The sequence below is a fragment of the Ambystoma mexicanum genome, chromosome 14, assembly GCF_040938575.1.
Source record: "Ambystoma mexicanum isolate Mex_15411 chromosome 14, UKY_AmexF1_1, whole genome shotgun sequence".
Classification (NCBI taxonomy): domain Eukaryota; kingdom Metazoa; phylum Chordata; class Amphibia; order Caudata; family Ambystomatidae; genus Ambystoma; species Ambystoma mexicanum.
In genome coordinates this window covers 374,012,788-374,036,333 of record NC_090940.1, presented here as the reverse complement: position 1 = coordinate 374,036,333, position 23,546 = coordinate 374,012,788, and the positions used below count along the sequence as shown (strand labels likewise).

The 23,546-nt window shown below is 46.3% G+C and overlaps 1 protein-coding gene across 2 annotated transcripts in view; it reads right to left on the bottom strand.

Annotated features, from left to right (window-relative positions):
* The window catches only part of TOGARAM1 (TOG array regulator of axonemal microtubules 1), a 1,414,449-nt gene extending 1,392,542 nt beyond the window's left edge, over positions 1-21,907 (bottom strand). The window contains exon 1 of one of the 2 annotated variants that reach the window (XM_069637491.1): positions 19,183-21,907. In XM_069637491.1, coding sequence (XP_069493592.1) covers positions 19,183-21,630 — 2,448 coding nt within the window. In that variant the 5' untranslated portion in view covers positions 21,631-21,907. The remainder of the gene's footprint in view (positions 1-19,182) is intronic. The other variant, XM_069637490.1, reaches the window with a different exon arrangement.
* Positions 21,908-23,546: the final 1,639 nt, after the last annotated feature.

Sequence of the window (23,546 nt, the reverse complement as noted above, 5' to 3'; positions counted from 1 at the left end):
AATAGTTTGTTATTTAGTGTGTAACATATTAGCTTAGGTAATTACCACAGTGACCGGACCCTGACCAGCATGGAGCACAAGATGTTTGACGTCCATCAGCTACTCAGCCAACCAGGAGGAAGAGATGCTACCCACACCTACAACACCACACCGTCTGGCCAATCGGGTCCATTTAGCATTTTTTGTTAGAGTTACTTTAACTAATATAAATACAAGTATGATGTAATGAGATGGGGGAGAGTTTTTGGGTTATTTCCTAGCTGGAGAAATAAACCATCCTTTGAACTCTTGCAGCCGGGTCTCAGTGCCTCTTTCCCCGACAAGGGGTTGCGTCTCCCATTTTATTTTTTTCTCTCACACGTAGTAAGCCGGGGAAAGGCACCTACATTTTTGGTGACCCCCGTGACGTGATTTAGAGAGGTGCCTTGAGGCCTGCGCTGCCCAGCAGCGAGATCCAGGGCGCCCCCCAGCAGAACCATCGCCTCCGCGGTTGACCAGACTGTGCACACCAAGAAGAAAGGGTCAAGGGTTCCCGGTTGACGAATACCCGATCGAAAAAGCTGCTCGCCAAGGCAGGCCACGGCTTGGTTGGGGGACGGACCTGAGCGAGGTCCGGCCGTGAGCGGCGACCCTTGGAGTACCTGAATGAACACGTGGAGTCCCGGTTGCAAAGACCCCAAAGGAAGGTAAGGGGAAATACGGGAAGAAGGGAATTAGCAACAAAGGGAAGGTAGCCAAGAATAGGGTCTGCGTGAGTGACGGTGAGGCTTTTCTGATCTATCCTTTATATGGCCATTAGGTGTTGTAAGAAGTGAGAAGAAGAGAAGTGGTATCCTAGCCCGTAGGGCGTAGAAGGCGGCGCCGCGTTGCATTTGTCCCGACCAAGTGCAGAATAGAGATAAAGAGAAAAATAGTAGGGGTCTCGTGTAGGCTCGGAGTAGTTTATAGAATATTCTTTCCGTGGAAGTAAGAAATCTTGAGACATAATAAAAGGTGAAAGAGTTGGGGAGTGAATGCGAAATAGAAGGTAGTATAGGGAAGAAGAAAAAATAGGGACAGAACAAATGCGCGCAGGTAGTGCATGTGTATGTTGCATAATTATATGTTTGTTGGTCTGCTTTTATGTATATGTCTTGTTGAACACGCTAAAGTATTTTAATACAAGCAATTTGTGATTGATATAAGGTAAAGCAGAAGAAATAAACTGTGAGGGGTGATCAGGTAACACCTCTCAGAAAGCTAATGTGACATATGGTAATTGTGAGCATTGATAAAGAACGTATTATTTCCACAAATTGTAACTGACATACCTAGTTAGAGGTGGGAAGAGATTCAAAGGTACTAGAATACACAAGAAAGGAAAAGAAACACTGCCATGGGGGGAGTAACACCACTAGCACATATTTGCCAGCACCTTCCACTTTATAGCGACAGGATACAGAAGTATCACCATCAGTGGATCACTGAGATAAAGGGAGACGAGGGTCAAACCAATTTGGCCAGAAGGAGGATCATTTGACAAAAGAGTGTTGGACCTAGTATCATCACATTTGTTAGCGTGATATAATGGGAAACAGTTACAGAATCGGAGAGAAGTGTTAGATTTATGGCGAATGTTTGAGGAAGTTGCCCCCACGGCAGAGGTGGGTACAAGCCGAATGACAGAAAAGCAGAAAAACCCTGAAGAAGTAGGCGGAACACCAAAAGGGGAATGCTCAACAACTACAACCAAAAACGAAGTAACAAAAATCTATCCCTTAATGACTAGGCCAGCGGTAGGGTTTAGTGAACCCCTGTATATACCACCCACCGCCACTGCCCAAGGCGGGGCAACAGCCCCCGAACCTCCACCATATGACAAAGGAGGCCTGTATGGCCCCACGAGCACGCCTCCTGTGGATATACCACGTTTAACAGGTGATTTGAACCGTCAGCTAGCACACTCACAAATGGAAATAACACGGTTAAGAGCTTTATGTGATAAAGGGCAAATGCTGCCAGGGGGAGGGGAGGAACCCCCGCTGTCACCGACAGATCTCACCTCCGATCGGGGCAGCAAGCAATGCAACCCCAGCAGCCTCGGTATCAGGGCAGTCTATAGTATCACAAGGGATGTCATCGCAGCAGAGGCAAGAACAAGAGTGGCAGTCAGAACAGTTCCTGTTTCAATTGAATAACAAACCAGTGAGAATTATACGCCCAGATACACCAGAGAGTCAACAAAGTGGAGACCAGGGTGAAAGACAAGGAAGTGAACCTAAGGAAAACTGGGAGGATAATAACGAGCTAGAGTCAGAAATAGAAGAAATATGGGACGATTTAGATGAATACGAAGAGGCAGCTGCTGTAGAGGGGTCCCCACTACCAAACCGCCGTTACCCAGACACACTATCGCCACCATTATGGCAAGGTAGATTAAGACAACGAACAGGGAGGATAGGAAACATATTGGTAAGTAAAATGAAAAAAAGGGAAGACAAGCAGAATGGGAAAGAAACAAAAACTACAAATGCACTGACACATAAAAGAGCAGGTAGGCCAAACTACATTCCGTGGGCCCAAATGGACAAAACCAACTTGTTAAAACTCCTCCCCCCGCTGACGGGAGGGGCAGGTAAGTGGATACATGTATTTGAGAAGAACACGGCAGGTGTGCCGTTAGCTATAGGTGATGTAAAAAGTCTATCAGTTTCAGCAATCGGGGACCAAGCAGACACAATCTGCGAAAGGGCAGGGTTCCCGGGAGTAACGATGAGCTGTGACCGACACGATGGATCACCATTTAACAATGTTCGAGCACAAGTGTGGGATGCATCGCGGCGTGCATTTCCAGACGTTCCAGATTTACATGCAGTGATGCAGTGCACGATGGAGGAGAACGAGGATCCTGCGCAATTCATTTTGCGAGTGCAAGATTTATGGAGATGCGAAACTGGTACGACATGGAATCAATCAACAGCTTTATTCTATTTTATCATTAAAAAGGGGTTGCCGAAAGAGGTGCAGAAAGCCTTGGACAAAATAGCTGGGATCGAAGCCAAAGGATGGCCTGAAATTCAGAGCATAATTGAACATCATTGGAGGAGGATCAAAGAGAAGGAAAAGGAGGTCACGCAAAAGAGGCTGGCTGACGAAGCAAAATTAGCACAGTGAAGGTCGCCGCCATTACTGCCAGTGCAACAGCAGATAGAGGAAACGAAGGAGAGGAAAACGCAGGAGGAAGGCCCGTTGGGATAGCAGCGCAGTGGGTTGGAGAGGACCAAGGACAGTGGAACGAAGAGGAACAGCCATGCCAAGGATTGCAGTGGCAGAACAGGCCGGCCCAAGGAAGAGGTGGGTACCGTGGGCAAAGGGGAGGATACGGAGGAATGGGAAACAGAGGGTATGGTGGGCAAGGACCAAGGGGAGGACAACAGGAGTCGTGTTGGAATTGTGGAAGATGGGGACATTATTCACGAGATTGTAGAATGCGACCATCAGGGTTTTTTCAACAGCAGCAACAATAGCCCATGAACAATGGACAGGGGTGGGGCTGTCCACACCCAGGGAGCCCTTGTGGAGCTCCAATGGGGAGGGGGGGGGGACAACAGGATCAATACTGCTATGACCCCCAAATGCAACAGAGACGGCAAGCCCCACAACAGCAGCAACAGCAGCCACAACAGCAAAAACGCACTACAGCCCATGGCGAGACAAAACCCAGTAGGGAACATAAACAATAACCCTTTTGCAGCGGCCGCAAACGGTGCCCCTGCACCATTCCGCGGCATAACGGTCGTGGGTGACAACATTTTTTCAATGCCGGGTCAGCAAAGATACCAAGACTAGGACAGCCCACAGGGAGCACTTGCACGTCCAGTCCTATCCACCACACAGAGCGCAAATGAGGAACCACTAGTGGCGGCAGAGATAGGAAACAAGCAGTTTATCTTTATGGTAGACTCTGGAGCAGACAAATCATGCCTCACAGAAGGGCGGTTTCAGCTCTCGGGAAGAAATTTGGAGACGCAGGGGTTCTCTGGGGCTATTTTAAAAGTTCCTTATACAAAAGATCTTGATGTAACAGTGCGGGGAAAAAACAGTGCGTGCACCACCACTACTGTATTAAGAAGGCGCACCAATCAATTTGATGGGACGAGACTTGCTCAGTAAGTTAAACATGACCATAGCCTTTACTGAAAGAGGAATAGTGTGTTTGACGCCAGGGGTATGCCCCATACGGGCACTCTTGATAATAAGGACGATTACAAAGGAAGTTGCAGTAAGAGGAATTCCCATTGACATGGACATGTTCGTCTATGGAATACAGGTATTAGCCCGAGTAGTGCCTGAAATAACACAAAAAGAGTGGAGAATACCATCCGACTTCATATTCCGCCCAATCACACCAACAGATGTAGTGCCAGGCACAATTAGGTCGTTCAAGTTTCCAACAAACGCATAGTGCTCATAGGCCGGGACACGCAAGGACGCGAGTAGAGAAGTGTGCTATGTATAGAGCCAAACATAATGCTAAAAGATGTAACTGATAAAGAATTGTTTACTGATTACGAAGGGGATGGAGAAATAATAATGGAAATAAGCATACCGTGTGACATTATGATTCAATACAGAGAAATACACAACCCACTCATGGCTAACATAAAGGCCCCACTGACAATATTTGAAGAAGACATGGCCAGGGTAGCACCTGAAATTTGGACTACAGGACCACACGATGTAGGATTGTTGCACAAGGTAACTCCCATAAAAATTTAACTGAAACCAAGTGCCCTCTTACCCAGAGTGAAACAATACCCAATATCCAAAGAAGCAGAGGAAGGTATTAGAGAAACAGTGAATGCACTCCTAAGCCAAGGTATTTTAGTGCCATCAACTTCCCCATGCAACACAGCAATTTTTCTGATTAAGAAAGTGAAAGGAGGGGCGTGGAGAATGGTCCAGGACCTCCGCCCACTCAATGACGTCATCCAAAAAGAGTTCCCTTTAGTGCCTAACCCTTCATCAATATTGTGCAGTATACCAAAAGAAGCAACTTGCTTCACTGTCATTGATCTGAAAAATGCCTTTTTCTCTGTGCCACTTGCACCAGAGTCGCAGTACCTTACAGCTTTTACATTAGGGAACAACAGATATGAACATCGCAGACTCCCACAGGGGTATTGCGAGAGCCCGAGCATTTTTAACAGAGTACTACGAGAAGACATTGGCAACATTAGATGTAGGGAGCACCATTATACAGTACGTAGACGATTTACTCGTCTGCAGCAAAACAGAAGAAGAGTGTAGAGAAGACTCGATAACACTGCTTAACGTACTGTCAAGGGATACAAGTTACACAAAGGAAAGTTACAATACTGCCTTGCTGATGATGTGTATCTGGGCCAGCAAATATCTAAAGATGGAAAAAGAATACTACCAGACAGAGCAGCGGCCATTCGACACATTATTTTACCAAAAACAGTAAAGGACATGCAAAAAGGTCTTGGCATATGTAACTATTGCCGAGCGTGGATCCTCGATTACGCAGCATACACACGGTCAATGCTGCAAGCACTGAAAGCAAAAAAGAACAGAGCCCCAATAAAAATGGACACAGGAGACAATTGCCCAATTCTCTCGATTAAAAGACCTTATTTCAGACGCCCCAGTCCTTGCAAATCCAGATTATGAAAGGGAATTTTTCCTGTTTTCACACAGAAATGGAACATTAATGACAGCAGTATTGACACAAAAGACATCACTAGGCCACAAACCATTGGCATACTACAGTGGAATATTAGACCCAGTAATGCAGGGACATTTCGCTGGCGAACAGGCCCTCGCTGCAGCGGCCTTCGCCATTGAGAAAAGTGCCACAATCGTAATGGGATGTTCAGTGACGCTATATGCGGAACACTCGTTATTTGCTATCTTGGAAAGATCAAAATCTACCCTCACAACACGGAGAGCCTCTGCTTATGAAATAATAATATCAAGTCCAAATGTACATGTGGCCAGATGCAAGACAGTGAACCCAGCCACCTTCATTACAGAGACATGCACAACTGAGGATTTACAGGAACACGATTGTAGCACATATGAGGGAGAGGGCGATGACATTCCCAAAGCAAGCGAAAACGCCCTTACAGAAGGAGAAATTTATTTCATAGACGGGTCAGCATCCATAAACTCAGAGATATGAGAGAAACATGTGGGGATGGCGGTAGTGCGCATGGAAGAGGACACATACAAAGTGATTGTTCAAAAACGCCTCCCCTCACACTACTCTGCACAAGCAGCCGAACTGACTGCACTAATCAGTGCGTTACACACAGCCAAAGATTGTGCCGTGACAATATATTCAGACTCATCTTATGTCACCACCACAGTTCACTCAGGAGTATCACGTTGGCGAAGGAGAGGGTTCAGAAGAGCAGATGGGTCCCCTGTACAACATGCCACGCTGCTTAATCAACTAATAGAAGCTTTAGCGAAACCATCGGTAGTAGCGGTGGTTAAATGCCAAGCCCATACCAATAACACAGACGCTGTCTCATTGGGGAACGCGGCAGCCGACGCAGCAGCGAAGGAGGCCTCGTACTTCAATAAGACACCAACATCAGAGTATATTGTGACAACAACCACAGCAGAACAACCAGCAGAAGCCTATAGTAACACGCCCATAGCACAATTGATAGAACTCCAGAGAAGGGCCCCACTGGAAGAGCAGGAGTTGTGGGGCAAACTAGGGTGCAAGCAATCAGCCACAGATCTCATTTGGAGACAGGAAACGACAGGCAAGGTAGTGATGCCCGTAGAATTATTATAAGTAGCATTCCAACAACTGCATTTCCCAGCTCACGTTGCAAAACAACACATTGCCTCAGATATTCAAGAGGATTGGTTTGTTCCTAATCTGCACGAATATGTGTCTACATTTGTGATTGAATGTACTACATGCCAAACTTACAATTCAGGAATGACATTACGAACCCTGCAAGGCACTTTGCCACGCCCTACAGGTCCATTTAGAGAACTACATATCGATTACGCCGATATGGGAGAAAGATGTAATGGAGCAAGATACTTGATTGTGGTGGTATTCCCTTTTTCACTGTGGGTAGAAGCAGGCCCCTGTCCCCATCCTGATGCAAAATGTGCTGCCAAGTTCCTTGTGCGAGAAGTATTCTCACAGTGGGGAATCTGTGACGTGATCTGTTCAGACAACGGCACGCACTTTGTAAATGACCTCTTCAAGGAAGTGACCTCCCTTCTGGGGGTGAAACACAAACTATGTTCAATTTATCATCCAATGGCCAATGGGGTTGTGGAGAGGATCAACGGGCTGCTCAAAAGCAATTTATCGAAATTATGCAGCACGTAGAAAAGAAATTGGGTATATTGTCTGCCCCTAGCACTGTTCCAACTCAGAAACCAACCATGCAAGGATCATCATTTAAGACTGCACGAGATTGTGACGGGAAGGAGAATGCACACACCGCTCTCCCCTGTTAGGAGGGCGTCTGATGCGCACAGGGCTGCCACAGTGCTGGGAGAAGAGTTTAAGGAATACCTAACACAGCTAATGCGCGCAGTACGCAGCATAGCAATACAAATTGTTTCACCATTTACTGAAGATGTAGCAACAGACACCTCCATGCCGACTGCAGACAGCCCGGAGGGGCCATTAAACAAGGGGAGCAGATTCTTGTCAGAATTTTTTTAAGAAGGTGGAATTCACCAAGATTTCATGGTGCATACACAGTGGTGTACAGCACCCCAACTGCAGTTAAAGTTACGGGGTTAAAGTACTGGGTGCACCTCTCAGACGTGAGAAGGGCACACAGTGTTACACCTCCCCAAAATGAAACCGACTGTGTGGATGCCATCACTGGCACAGGTTGACATGATGAAAATTGCAACTTAGACAGGGAAAGTATAGGGGAAAAGCAAAGGTTTTACATATTTTGTCTCTCTCTCTCTCTCTCTCCCTTTCTTTCCTTCTCATATAAATCGTCTTGTTTTTTCTATTTTTTCCTCATTATTTCCATGATGAAATTAAAAGGAATTGTTAAATGCCTAACTGAGTAAAGAAATGAAAAAGAATGAATAATTGCAATTATGTTTCTTTTCATATGACTTAACGAATTTGTCTCGCCCACATAGGTTCAACATGAGCCAATGCGACGAAATGGCTGAGCAAGCTGAAATGTTAGATAGAAATAGGGATGCCACTAGGGCCAGTAGATTAAATAAATTTGGAATGTGTTATAAAATAGGCTGCCATACTATTTGCAATAATGATGTTTTATCTTATTTGGTATAATGTTTTATATGTGGCAAATGAAATGAATAAAGGGGGGAGCGGAACTGATATGACAAAACCAGGGTCTAAACTAATATGGAATGAAGCAACTGCTATCTTGAAGGACACTTATAACATTGAATAGTAAAAATATAACGTTGCCCCTTGAACAATTGCACATAAACAAAACTGCTATTCCATTGTTGAATAATACTGGAGCCAAGGAAATAGAGCTTGGATGGAATGTTAATGATGATTACTATTCGTTAACTAATTCCAGAAATACAAGCATGCGTACACACACTGCACCAGAAACCACTACTGAATACACACGTCACCATGAACAACATAGATGAAGCATGGTCCAGAATATTCCCGCTGCAATATCCACGAGTTGGTACCCAATTAAAAAACAGAAGGAGGAGAAAAAGGGGGGGGGGGGGTGGGAAAAAACAGATACGATATTTATCATAACCTGGGGTTAGATGAAATAGAGGACCCCCGACACCCTGACCAATCAAACAAATGGTATTCAGACATGAGCGCCGCAGCAAAGCAAGCAAGTAATGAAAGTTGTTATGTGTGCTCACTTATTCCTCACGCAACTGGAACCCTAAAAATGTTAATCCCATAGGAAGTACCCTTGTCTGAGGCCCAATGTTTGATTCATCTGATGCTGTGTAGAATAAAAAAAAGATTTTTCAAGCACACACAGTCACTATGGAAAAATTGGAAAAAGAACAAACTTGCACCAGCAGACGACAAGGAGTAATCTGCCTCCAGGAGCCATTTTTTCATTATAAAAGGGACAAGATACGCAGATGACAAGTGGCATGATGAAACAATTGAATGCAAAGCTGAGGGGCTTCGAGGGCTGCCAGATGAAACATACGAATGGGCAAAAGAACATGCATCCCCATCTGGTCACAGCATATCACCAAGCTGACATGGGTTCCACCTCTGGAGAGACCCATAAAGATTCAAAAGGAAATACCGCACGAACTTTGCTTCCATGGAGAAGGGAAGGTGAACATGGGAACCGTGCGGCAGTGCAATAAGACTTTAATAATGCCAGTTATGAAAAAAGGCACTGCTGCATTAATTGACATATACTGGATCTGTGGCAAACAAGCTTACCTGCATCTCGCAGCATCCTGGAGGGGCACTTGTGCCCTAGCCACACTTCACTCAGCATTAATGGTGATACCAGAGAGCCACGTCCAGTTTACAGCAAGGCCTTGCTGACACATCGACAGCAGGCCAATCGACTGACACATCAGCAGCAGAGCAATCGGCTGAACCATCGACAGCACCCGATGAGACAATCACAGAGCCCCCAGCATACGAACTGTTGTCAGAAGAAACTTTGAAAACCAAGTTGTCACGCAGCAAAAGATCCAATTATATTTCGTCCAAATCGTCAGAACTCCTTGCTGAAATCCCACAACAGTATAAGCTTTTCTCATCTGCAGAAACATTCTTCGCATCATTTCTAGTACCAGGCGTTCAAGCAAGGGCAAACGCGAAATGGCTGCAGATAACACGCTGGGAGCTCATCCAGCTGGCCAATGACACTGAAGAAGGATTCAACATCATAAAAATAGAGCTCCGAGCATTGCGTCTGATGACGATGCAAAACAGAAATGTCTTAGATCTTACGACGGTGGTGTTTGCAAAACAATTGGGGGGGGTGTTGCACGTTCGAACCAACTTCCGATGCCGATAACGGGACACTGTCACGTGATAACAGCAGTGCATAATTTAGGAGAAAGAATGAGAGCAGAAGGTGGAGTAGACAACAACACGTGGTTCGACGATCTGTTCAGCTGGATACCATCATGGGTGAACATCGCAGCAAAGATACTCATTCCCATCATAGTCTTTCTTCTCCTAATATTCTGTGTGTGCCAACTGGGACTAAGATGATGTGAAAATAATATGCCTAATTCAGCAATGATGATGGTAACAGTGGGCTGAGAGACAACGGTGGCTACCATGATAGATGCCCAAGTACAAACCGGAGAATACACCACACCACAGTATAGGAGGACTGCCATCTACAGACAGTATGGGGACGTGGTCGATAATCTACATTACACTACCATTAGAGAACCAAAAAACTTGCTGTGGTATAACGAGGTTTCATCAGAGAACCAAAAAACTTGCTGTGGTATAACGAGGTTTGGATAGATTTAGATGGGGATGGTGGGATATACTTAATGGTCACCCCAGAAGAATACGCAAGAAGAGGTAACACTTTAAGAAGTGTGTGCAAAGCATGGATGCCAATAAAGGGTACACCTGCTTGGAATGAGGCTGTGGCTGAAGCTGAGCGCTACCGAAGGGAGAATGGAAAGAACGAGATAAAGTAGTTTGTTACTTTAGATGTAACGAAAGGGGGGAATGTATGGGAGCGAGGGGTCCTTAGGCCCCCTCGCGTCGTACGCTCCTCAGTACGAGGCTTGGACCACGTGCCTCCGGTAGTGGGATTGCCCCTTGCCCTTATGTGAAGTTAACCACGGTTGACTGCTACATAGATGGGACTACTGAGCAGGACATGGGGCATCCATCTTTTGTGCCCCCTTTCGACTCCATCTTGGGTAAACAGGCCTCACTGCGATAGTACAGCAATGCTCAGCTCCCCTTCCACCGCAGCAGCCAAGGACAGACACACACACAAGGCGCGCAGGCAGCTGGCTGGCCCCCCCCCACCCTTGCACTCCCCCTGCGAAGGAAAGCTCTGCGCTTCCATTCTCACGCTGAAGCTGGAGAAAGTTGCAACAATCAATATGCTACAGTTTTCTTCCTCTGAGATCACTGTTCATCTGAGAACCGCCATGTGAACCAGGATAAGCTAAGCACTTTCTGCTCGATTCGTACTCATAAACGCGCAAGCCACCCACCCCCATTAGAACAATTTATTGCCATCCTGACCCTGCACCCCCTGTAAGGTATTTCTTTCAAGTGCCAGACCCTCGTCTGTGCTGCGAAATCCACCCAATACACTCCTTACTAACCTTAAGCATTTTTACTACTATATATGTTTTTACTTGCACTAATGAATTTGAAACCTAGGAAAAGATGCGAAACACAGCCCGATTCTTCTACATGCACAATAAGGTCAAGGCCTTCAATTAAAGCCACGAATGACCCAATTGTACTGACAACAATCATTGTGTGTGACTTATGTAGAAATGTGACAAGTAGCATAAAATGTTTTAAATAGTTTGTTATTTAGTGTGTAACATTTAGTGTGTAACATATTAGCTTAGGTAGTGACCGTACACTGAACTGCATGGAGCACAAGATGTTTGACGTCCGTCAGCTACTCAGCCAACCAGGAGGAAGAGGTGCTACCCACACCTACAGCACCACACCGTCTGGCCAATCTGGTCCATTTAGCATTTTTTGTTAGAGTTACTTTAACTAATATAAATACAAGTATGATGTAATGAGTTGGGAGAGAGTTTTTGGGTTATTTCCTAGCTGGAGAAATAAACCATCCTTTGAACTCTTGCAGCCGGGTCTCGGTGCCCCTTTCCCCGACAAGGGGTTGTGTCTGCTATTTTATTTTTTCTCTCACACGCAGTAAGCCCGGGAAAGGCACCTACATAGGCCATTCAGATTAAAAAGAAACCTCTAAACCGCATGGATTATTCCACACAGTATGCATTGGGTTTCATCTCATAGCAAAGAGACACACAGATAAGGTCAGTAGACTCGAACAGTGTGTAAAGTGATGCTGGGATTGGTCAGAAATAGAAGGTGAAGTCCATTCCCAGGCACAGAATGGGAAAGCGTGATTTAATCAGACGTTGCAAGTATGTGAGGGGAAGCTGCAGAAGTTGTGCAGGAATGGACTATGAACAGAGGGATGCAGAGAGGTCCCAGACATTTAACAAACAAAGCATATCACCAATGAGGTGCTGTCCCGTATCCTTAGATACTAACAAATGCAAGGCCACAGATTGGTGGGAACGAGGTAATGTGCAGAGATGTACACAGAACAAAATCAATCAGGCAAAGACTCACACTGTCCCATGTAGTAGAATATCCACCTAGAGTAGAAGCAAAGCACCATACAATATGAGCATATTTACCAAGAGCACACAGATAGCTAAACCAGATTGCAGAAACCAAGGAATACATTAAGTGATGTAAGAACATAACACGTAGAATGTCCAGGCAGATCCAGACCACACACACCCATTCATTGAATACACTATTTAGTTGTGCACATGGTCCCAGAGCAAGAGGCCAGGAAGCACACCCCATGAAGTCATGTAGTCACACTATGAGAAAGGAAGGAGAAGGGTTAACATGTTTCCAACAGGAACTCGCTATATTAACTGTCCATTGAACAGTCGGGTGAGAGCGATAAGTCAGTGCCAAGCTTTGAGTCTCATAGCAAAGGATGTCTAGTATTCTCTTTTGTTGCCACACTGTGTACATCGCACAACATGATTGGCTAGCTAATTATGATAGAAGCAACCCACCACAAGACCTTCCAACGAAACAGATCCAATCACCAACCAAGTTGTATGTGAAACATTTCAACCTGTCCACTGTCCAATCAGAATTGTGTGAAACTAGATGACCCCACCACGAGAGCATTACCATGATGAGGTAGTCGTCAGAATGGTCACGAGGGATAGGATCACCTATAAAGCAACGAAGATAGTCTAATCAACAAATGTCAATTTATATACATCTTGAACCATTGTGTAAAATGTTATGAAGATGCGGCAGAGGCAGGTAAGTTAGAAATATGGATTTATTTAGGTTAATAAATAAGAAGAGAAGACCCCACATCTCATGGGCTCCCTTCCCTTCAGCTCTCTCCTCCAAATGACAATCCTAGAACCAAAACAAGAAACATGCACCAACATTCCATGACATCATAGTGTATGGCCTCTTCACACTAGAGGCTTCTTGCAATACTCTTTCATATGGGAAGAGTTCCTCCCCTAAGGAGAAGCAACACAACACATCTTCCCCCTTTTTTTTTTCTTTTTTTTTATATATATCATCTGATCACTTTACTCCTTTTCAGTATGTTACAATAACTAGGTTACATTTCATAAAACTGATCTAAAGCAAAACGCCATGGATGGCTCAGTTAGCATATCCTTAAGTTCCTCTCCTGGGCATCACCCCACACATGGCTCTCACATATGGCCTCTCCTCACCGATGCAACTCTATCTTTATTCCACACTTGCCCTCCAGCAACTCGCACTGCCCCTTTCATGACTGCCACAACTCTGACAGGATCCGAATAAAGGGACTCCCCCTTCCTCCTTATCACTCCTCTCTTTATCCTCACCCAGTCACCACACTCCATACGTAACTCCTTTCCTCTCCTCAAGTTTTCACGTTTGACCCAATCTGACTTCTTCCTCACTAATGATCTTCTCACTTCGTCCACGACGAGATCGGTCTCCCTACACCTTCCAAGCCATGGCGGACAAGCCATAGAATATGGCTTCCTTCCCCTCATGAGCTCAAACGGGCATAGACCAGTTGTAGAATGCGGCGCCATCCTCAAAGCCCATATTCTATTCTGTATCAAAGCTAGCTTGTCTAAACCACACTCCTCTCCCATACGTACACTCTCCATCACACACCTATTCATTCTCTCGACCACACCATTTGACTCGGGATGGTACAATGAAGTTCTTTTGTGACCAACTACACACTTCCTCAAATAGTTAGAGAATCTTTCTCCAATAAACTGGGGACCATTGTCGGTCAATACAGTCTCAGGTAAACCCTCACTTGCAAAAATCTCCTGTAGAACTTTTATCATACACTCACCCGTGATGTCCCTCACGATCTTAAAATCCACCCATCTGGAAAACAGATCTACAACCAAAACAATATACTTACCACGGGCATAACCAAGTTCCACGGGACCAAGTATGTCTATGGCAATATCACACCATATCCTGGATGGAAGACCGACGTCCACTAATGGTTGCTTTCTGGCCACCACTCCCTTTCCACTCTTAACACAAAACTGGCAATTTGTCAAACAATTTTCCACCTCCTTGTCAAAACCCGGCCACCAATAATCTTCTCTTAACACTCCTTTGGTTTTGGTAACCCCAATATGACCGCTATGTGCTAGATCTACCACTTTCTTCCGCAGACCTATCGGGACCACTGCCCTCCCCCATCTGAACAAAATATTATCATTAACAGATAATTCATCCTTCACCTCCCAATACGGCTCCACTTCTTCCGCCAATTCCACCTTATTCGGCCATGCAGTAGATTCAACATATGTGATTACCCTCCTTATGATATCATCTCTTTCCACTTCCTCCAACCACTCCTGCTTGGACACAATACCATCAGTGTTGACAAACACTAACTCCATTTCCTCACTCTCCATACTTTCGGTTCCTGCCACCCTTATCCTTGATAAACTGTCAGCTAAAACATTCTCCCTCCCGGGTATGATCTCCATCCTAAAACAATGTGTCTGCATCCTGGTAACTCAGCCTGCCACTCTCCGAGAGGCTTTGTCAAGACCCTTATTTTCAAAAATGGCTTTTAAAGGTTTATGATCCGTTTGCATCACAAACTCTACTCCCCACACAAAATTTCTGAAGCGTTCCACAGCCCAAAAACATGCCAGAGCCTCCTTTTCTAGTACCTAATATCTTAACTCCGCTCCCTTGAGACCCCTCGAGGCATGGGCGATTACCTCTTCAGAACCATCTTCCTGCTTCTGGGATAGCACAGCTCCCAGTCCACTCTCACTAGCATCTACTGTGATAATGGTTAGCTTCCTCGTGTCAAAGCATCCTAATGGACCGGCCATATTTATTTCTTCCTTTATCCTGTTAAACTCCATGTCACACTGGCTATTCCATACAAAATCGGCGCCCTTCTTAAGAATCTTTCTCATCCCCTGTACTTTGTCAGCATAGTTTATCACAAACATGTGGTAAAATTCTGTCATTCCTAGAAAAGAGCGCAGCTCATTCTTGCTTTTCGGTTTCTCAATACTCTTAATAGTATTTACCATGTCTTCCTTGGGCTTAACTCCATCCCCCGACACTTCATGCCCCAGGGGTCTGCAACCTTTGGCTCCCAGATGTGTTTGGACTACCATTCCCATCCGGCCTGTACAGCATAGTCAATGTCAGGAGATCATGGGAGTTGTAGTCTGAAACATCTGGAGAGCCACAGGTTGCAGACCCCTGCGGGCCTAGGTAGTCCACTTTCGTCACAGCAAACATACATTTCTCACCTCTCAAAGTAATACCTCTCTCCTCAAATATCCTCAAAACCTTGCGTAGATTCCTGTCATGTTCTTCCATTGTAACACCACTCACCAATACATCATCTTGAAAACAGAACACTCCCTTCATTCCCTTCAACAAACGATCCATGATCTTCTGAAATACTGATGAAGCGGACGCCAGCCCAAACGGCATTCTCCTAAATTGAAAAACACCTTCATGCGTTACAAAAGCCGTAACCTTCCTACACGCCTCCACCAATTCGACCTGATGGTAAGCTGACGTCATATCTAACTTAGAGAAATATCTTCCTCCACCCACCATGGTCAATAGTTCACCCATGTTGGGCAGAGGGTGTCTGTCCACCAATTTACACTTATTCAACTCGCGCATATCAACACATAACCTTATGTCTCCTGAACTTTTCTTCACAATCACCACAGGGGATACCCATTCAACCCCTCCAGCTCTCTCAATCACACCTGACTCCAATAGCTTCTGCAATTCCTTTTTCACATTCTCCCTCAAAGCAAGAGGCACCGGCCTGAGTTTCGCCACAATGGGTATACTGTTCTTTTTCAATGTTATCAGGTGCTGAAACCCTCTCACCTTTCCCAACTTCTCATTGAATACTTTCCCAAACTCCGACATGTACCTATCGTGACTCGCGGACACTTCGGAAATTTGCAGCACTTGCTCTGGGTGATTGGGATCGAGTTTGATACCTGAATTCTTTTGTTCTCTCCACCCTAACAAGGATTGCCCTTTCTTAGTAACATACACTTTGCCATCACAACTGCGTCCCTTGAATTCAAATCTACTCCATACATAACCCAATAGATCAACACGATCTTGGTTGTACCCTCCTGGATTTATGTCGGGCTCTGATAACTCAGATACTACCCCTTTCATTTCGCACTCAAAGGCAACCTTGGATATAAAAGTTATTTTCGACCCTGAGTCAGCCATCATTGATACCTTACGCCCATTCACCATTACCACAGCATAGGGCCGTTCACAATCATCAAGGTCCCCACCATTTGTATATATGAGAAAGATTTGTATTTTTTCAAAATGATTTTCAAATATTATTAAAAACAATAAACCATTTCCAGTCTTATAACTTGGTCAAATGGTCGATACGGAAGTGATGTCAAACTTGTTTTAATGTGTCCAAGGTTCTAGCAAGTAAATAAAATGTGTGCTGTTTTGGTTTTTATGCACTTATTATTTTTAAGGGTATCAGCTATGAAAAAAACAAAAACGTGGCAGGTTTTAGAAAAGCATTGTGTTTTATGAAAATTCAAGCCACAATATTTCTGAACAAAGAGCTATTAGTATGTCTAGTGTGCAGCAAATCGAACTTCATCCTTTTTCCTTAAATATAATGTGGTGTTAAGCCCCTGTTCCAAGGGATGGAACGGGGTTAACGGCCGCTCGGACCGTTAACTTGGGCTGTTGGGCCGTTACGTTATCTCCCCAGCCCCTTCCAGCACTTGGAACTTAGTTACCAAAGCGTTAACCTGGGGTGCTAACAAAAAAAAATATTTATTTTCAGTCATTCAGCAGGACGCCTTGCGCGTCCTGTTCCATGACTAAAAATAATGTGCCAAGATAGCTGCCATGGAAAGGGAAGCCCCTCTTCCCTTTCCATAGCAGCCGCAGAAGCTGCTGCTGCAGTGGCCTGCACTGCTGCAACACACAGGTTAGTGGGGTTGGAAAAGGTAAAAAAATATAAGGGGACGGAGATGGCAGACAGGGGAACAAGCCATCAGGCGGCTTTGACCACGGGCTGAGATTGTAGGTTTCAGTCTGCGTTTCTAGGCATCAAATTTGCTGGTCCCCCGTGCCGGGTGCTAATAAAATGTTAGACACATTATGTTTTTGAGTACATTCGAGAAATCCAAATGCAGTAGTTTAAACATGAAGGGAAACCGTTGGATTCGGTTCCTGAAATGATAGACAAGTACAGCAAATTAATGGGTCAGTGTTTAGTATTCAGCCTGTGATAATCCACTGACTTAATGGTACTGTAAATTCCATAAAGCATACAAAGTGTCTCGCTACTCATATTACATACATAAAAAAATATATAATCTCAGAACTGGAAATGTTAATTGGATGCATATTTAGGGGAACCCCAAATGGCCAACAGATATATGGTCTGGGTGTGTATATTTGAACTCCACCTGTTGTCTTAAAATCAAAAACTGCTGTGTGCCAATTACGCTCTTCCAAACTATAAGTGAGGTGGGGTATACTTAACTACAGAATGACAACTCTACCGAATGTATTTTTAACAAAATGCTTTACCTCTTTTTTAATTATTTTATTTTGAGACTTATCGTACTATTGCTTCGGATGCTACTATGCCTGCTCACGCCTTCTTAAAGATAGATGATGTACTTTGCCCATGCTAACTTAATGAGGTGCACGTGTCATGGTGTGCCCATTTCACCTTCATGATTGGGATCACTAGTAGCAATGCGAGAAAAGTTGGCGTTCAGAAAAACCACTACACATCCCGTGCCTGCAGGGTAGTAGACAGTTCATCACATATGCGTATATATGGAATTTGAAGTGAAAACCTGGCTGGGAGACATTGCTCTCAAAAGGGGATGCGCCCAAGGGTTTACAAGCAGGGTGCAGGCGTACCAGAGATAGCCGAGAGAAGTAGAGGCTTGGGGGCAGTGGCCATGTAGGGCTGATGGCGAGATATTTGTTTACTAGTAGGGTATTCAAGGCCTTCCTTAGGTTAAGGATGGGGGCGGCCAGTCCGTCAGTAAATTGCACAATGCGTGCACCTCAAATATGTACCTCGCTATGCACATATGATGTGTAAATTATACAATTTAAAAATGTCGTGCGCCCGCCCGCATAAATAAAGTTTGAAAATCGAATTGCTTCTATGAATGCGACAATCTCTCAATGTTACTTTAAATTTCAGTCAATTGTTGCTATACAAACTAGATTAAGAACACAGCCCCTCACACCATTTTGAAAGCGTACGCAATGCATTGACAACACAAAGATGCCACCTATAAGAGAAAAATAAACGTCAGACTCTCCTTGCCATCCAGCGCCCTGGATCAAAACAGTGACACGCCGAAGCCATATCGTATGCAGAACGGTCGATAATTGTTTTAAAAAAAATGCAATAACGACTGACGGGACGTGTGCTGTAATTGTGAAATACAAAGAGAATTACGTCAACTCGAATCAACACATTAAGTTTTCTATGCAAACGCCAACCATGATTAATACTGGTATAAATCGAGAAAACAGTTTCAAATTTGCAATTTCGGTTACATTTCCTGACCAATAGCTTGGCACCAGTTAACATGGAATCTGGCAGCCAAGTAATAACACCCACGTGCCAGTATCCTGGCCGGCTATCATTAAAACAAACGAAACAAATATGAATCTCTGGTAGCAATCTTCCGATTGCAAGGCAACAAAAAAAATGGCTGTTCCAAATGAAGCGTCGTTGCCAATTCTAATCTGTTACACCAAGTACAGGCAAGAGGAGTAGAGGACAGACCACCCAGTGGCCAGTTTCTAGCTTTTAAAATTCTAAAATACATGTGACATTTTCAATGATTATCAGCTGATCCAGCAATAAAACAGAAAGTATCTCACACTACCTGTTCCTTGGCATACGAAGAAACTTTTCCTTGAACTCCAGTGGCTGGAGGAGGATCGTTGTCCCAAGGCAATTTGTTTTTACCTTTCCCCGCACTCAGCACTCGCCGGCCGCTGAACGAGGAATCGGTCATATGGAGGTCATTGTGGGAACCATAACGCCTGAGGACGCTTTCTCCATTATGTGTCTGTGCACTTTGAGTCCTATAGCCTGACAGAAGCCATGCAGTGTCCGCGCCAGGTAGAATGTGTGTGCCTCTGCCATGGGCAGAAGATGGCAGGGGGATGGCATAATCCACCAGCCCTTGTGCATCAAGTTTGGGGAGGGTCTTCCTGGCTAGCCTTGCCTGTACTGCATTCATAACCCCATCCCCATCCTCGTTCAGTTCGACATCATCTACGGCCCTGAGGAGACTCGTCTTTGATGAGCCCATTGAAGAGGCCAGGACAGCAAAGGCCTCCAAGGCTGCATGGCGTACCTTCCTCTTACCGTCCACGAGAGATGGGGCAATGTCTCTGGCTAGCTGGGATAAGTTGAAGTCTTCACTGGGGTAGGTGAGTAGAGCTGCAATGGTGACGTTGACAACCTCCTCCCTGACCCTTGATTGCTTGTGCTTTATATGCTCCAGAAGAAAGCACAACACCATCTGAGGCCCAACCACCTTCATCAGCCTCATGTAGGTCTTCATGTATTCCTGCCTTATGACAGTTTTGTTATCCCCCAAGACCTTGACTGTGGCAGAGATGACAGGCCGCAAGTACTGCTCAGCACTCTGGTTTAGGTTATCCACCAGAAGGTTTAGAACTTCCAAGGCACCGTGCACCACTTTGAAGTTGTTGTCATCCAGCAGGTTACACAAGAAGCTGATGAGGCCAAGAACATTGGGGGACGGGGCAATGTCTGGGGAATAATCCTGCACTAGGGCTTTCAGTTCTTCCATGGCATGTGTGCGGCCTTTGTAGTCTTCCTGGTCCAAGAGTATGCTGTGAAGGTCTGGTGGGATGAGCCCGAACTTCAGGGTGCTCAAATCCTTAGAGGGAAGACTATTTCTGTGCTGTGCTCCTTCTCTCTGCAGGGCATGGTGTCTGCTACTTCTTTCCAGCAGACTATCCTGGTCCTGGAAACTGTTTGGGGGGCTGGTCAATGATCCACATCTTCCTTTAGCATGTGGTCTGGCGGTTCTTTCATGACCAGCCTTTTGCAGGTTGCTCTGCTCCTTAAATGGGAAGCTGCTTGTGTCAGGAGGAGGATGGTTGCTGCTGCACAGCTCTGTCTCTGCCTGATGAAGGCCGTTCTGGTCAGTAGAATGGAAAAGGTCACTGAACTGGGCCTTAGCCGTTGCAGTTCCCTGTCTATCACGAGAAGTCTTGCTAATGAGACCTCCTTGCTCTCTCTCTTGTAGGTGGCTCTGAATCTTGGATGGAGTGCTGTCTCCGTTAAGGGGGCTAGTGATGTGCCCAAGTCGCTTCCAAGTTGGGTCCCTGTTGTGATCCTGGGGGATGATATGATCCGCGGACTGAGGACTTTGCGGCTCTCTGCTGCTCATCTCCAGTTCAGCGAGCCCGTTGCAGCGCCTCCTAACATTAGGAGGCAAGCTCTGTATGTAGCTCTGGAAGGTGTCTGGCCCAACTTGTATCTTGATGTGCTGAAGGGCGTCTCGTACCAAACCAGGAGGCTCCCCGGCAGCCATAGAACTAAGTTTCTCAACCATACAGCATGTCAACTCACGGAGATCCAGGCAGGCCACCTCTGCGGTGAGAAGGCTTGGGAGGTACCGAGCGACCGCGCTACGGACGGCGGCTTCGGGGCTCTCCAGGCCGTGCTGCACTAGGGCACTTAGCATATCCTGGGGTCGTGAACTGTGCCTCAGGCATCTGTGCAACGCATGGACAAGATCCCGCTGCTGAGACACATCTCCTCCGGGTAGATGCCACAGGAGCTCGGGAAACACAGCCAGTCGGAGGGGCTCAAGGTCCGATTCCTCGCCGCCGAAAAGCCTGGCCAGAAGCTGCACACAAAGCGGTCTCAACTCGGGCCCGCTGTCCGCAAGCACCCGCGGCAGGAGGGAGAACAGGTCGGCGCGCTGCGAAAACTCCAGCCTCCCGCTTCCCTCTGTGCGGGAGAGCAGAGCTCGCAGCGTCCGACCGCACTCCCGGGGGCTGCCCAAACGCCGTAGAATAGAGTCGTCCTCCTGAAACATGGAGCGGCCGGGGGGCGAGGAGCTGCGAAACCCGTGAGACTGCCGCGAGAGTCGAGGGCTGGGGAGGCTGCGCTCCCGAGGAAGCGGTTGTCCTCCTGGGAGGCTGTGCGGCCCAGGTTGACTGGGGCTTTTCGCGCTTCGACGGGACTCGCACATGAGCATCTGGCCACGGTCCGCGCCCTGCTCATAGCCACGCTGGAAGGGCGCGGGTCCCGGCGTCACCACCACAGCGCTGCCGGCCGCTGCCATGAACGAATCTCAAACAGCAATAGGGGAGCACGGCGTTAGTGCCCAGAAGCCCATCGCTCGAGTGTGACGTCACAGTCATGGATCTTCACCCTGCCAACCCAATCTGCAAATTTCCGACGAACAGACAAGAAGATTCTACACCATAATACCACCCGGAGAACGTCATAGCCTCCGGCGAACACCTCACAACATAAAACATACAGGCAGGCAAATGGAACTGCGGTCACGTGTACAAACTAAACGCTTCCATGGTGACGCCAGGTAGGCCGGGCGCTGTCTGGAAACACGTTGCTGTAGACATTAAGGAAGGACTAATCGCCAAGTGTTGGAAAGAAGACAAGGGGCGGAGGCAGAGTGACCTCGAAGAAACGACAAGAATTCACAGAGAAATGTATTCTGCATCCAGAGTGTGAAACGTACGTCTCGTGTTGGGATTTTGCCTTCGATTGTGCAGTCGTTTATACTTAACATTAACATTAAAGCAGTATTGAAGAACACTCACTCTCGTTTTGATTAATGTTATGAAAGACAAGCCAGGTGGGTAAAACAAAAAGATTTTCATTTTGTGGTGGGCTGCCTTTTGACACTTATTAATGGGTAAGGGGAATGGCCAGTGAGGGAACTGGCTTCTATCACGAGTTGACAGGTGAGTGTTGGACAGACATGCCAACGTACTGAAGCCCCTGAGAGGGAGTTTTCAGCACCAAAATTGGGAGAATGCATTTTCCCTATAGGAATACATTGGAGATATTGTTATTTTAGGCGGGTGACAGTGAAAAACAGCACTGTTTTTAATGAAAAATCAAAATCGGGAGGGTTGGCATGTATGGTGTTGGAGGCTGCATCAGATGCGGACCTCCTAGTAATTACTCACAGAGCAAGGCACGCAGCAGTGGTTGGTGAGTAACTGATCAAGTGTCACATCGCTTGCCCCTTTTACTGGTCCACCCAATGTGACCGGGCACGCACCGCACTGGTGACGTGTGTTGTGATGGGCAAAGTGCACAGCACTATTATGTATTCACATATCCTTGTATGTTGGTTCACGAGAGTACTGTGTGGTGTGTATTTCGTACAGAGCAACTCTAATATGAGTCATAGGGTTCTAGGAATGTTTTGATTTGATGTGCCTGACTGGTGCGGGAGTCTCAGTTCAGTTGGAGCTGCCGCTCGGTTAGGTGCCTGCTGTCACGCTGATCTTAATCAATAAACTCCCGTTGGAGTCTTGTCTGCCTGGATTCCTTATTTTCACATTGGCGACGAGGATTGTCCTACTACTGGCTCGTTTTCTTCCCCCTGCCGGGCCCGCTTTGGATCAAGCCTGTTCATCCTGCTTCCGTGCGTGACAACAGGCGGAGTGGAACGAGTCCCAATGGAAGCAGGATCAAAACCAGGTCAGGAGGCATACCCTGGAGGGTGGGGGCTGGTGTGCCTTTGCGCTGCGCTTCCCAATTCAGCGCGTGCTCGCAACGTTGTTGCAGCCCTGCTCGAGGCTGAATGCAAGCTAATTCACGCGCCTGCAGTCTCCTGAGCTCGCGCACCTGGTGAGGAAGTGGGTGTGTCCCTCTGACGTGGAAAGAGCTCCTCTCTCATGCTGAAATTATTGGGTTGCCGAGCAACACCCTTTCATTGGAATCTCCCTGCCTTCTAAGAAGGGCATTGTGACGCACTCGCAATGAACTACTGAAAGACTCTGCAATCAATCGAAGGCTCCGTTCTCTACACTGTTGCCTCACACATATAGCCACAATTGTCTGCCGCAACATGGCAGCAACGATACCCCCACCTGTGCCTTTCCTGAAGGAGCCTGGCCGTCCCTCCATCAGGTGGGACAGGTGGAAGAACATATTCGAGATCTACTTCGTAGCGATGGGTGGAGAGAGGTTCAGTTCGGCTCATAAAAAGGCATTGTTGCT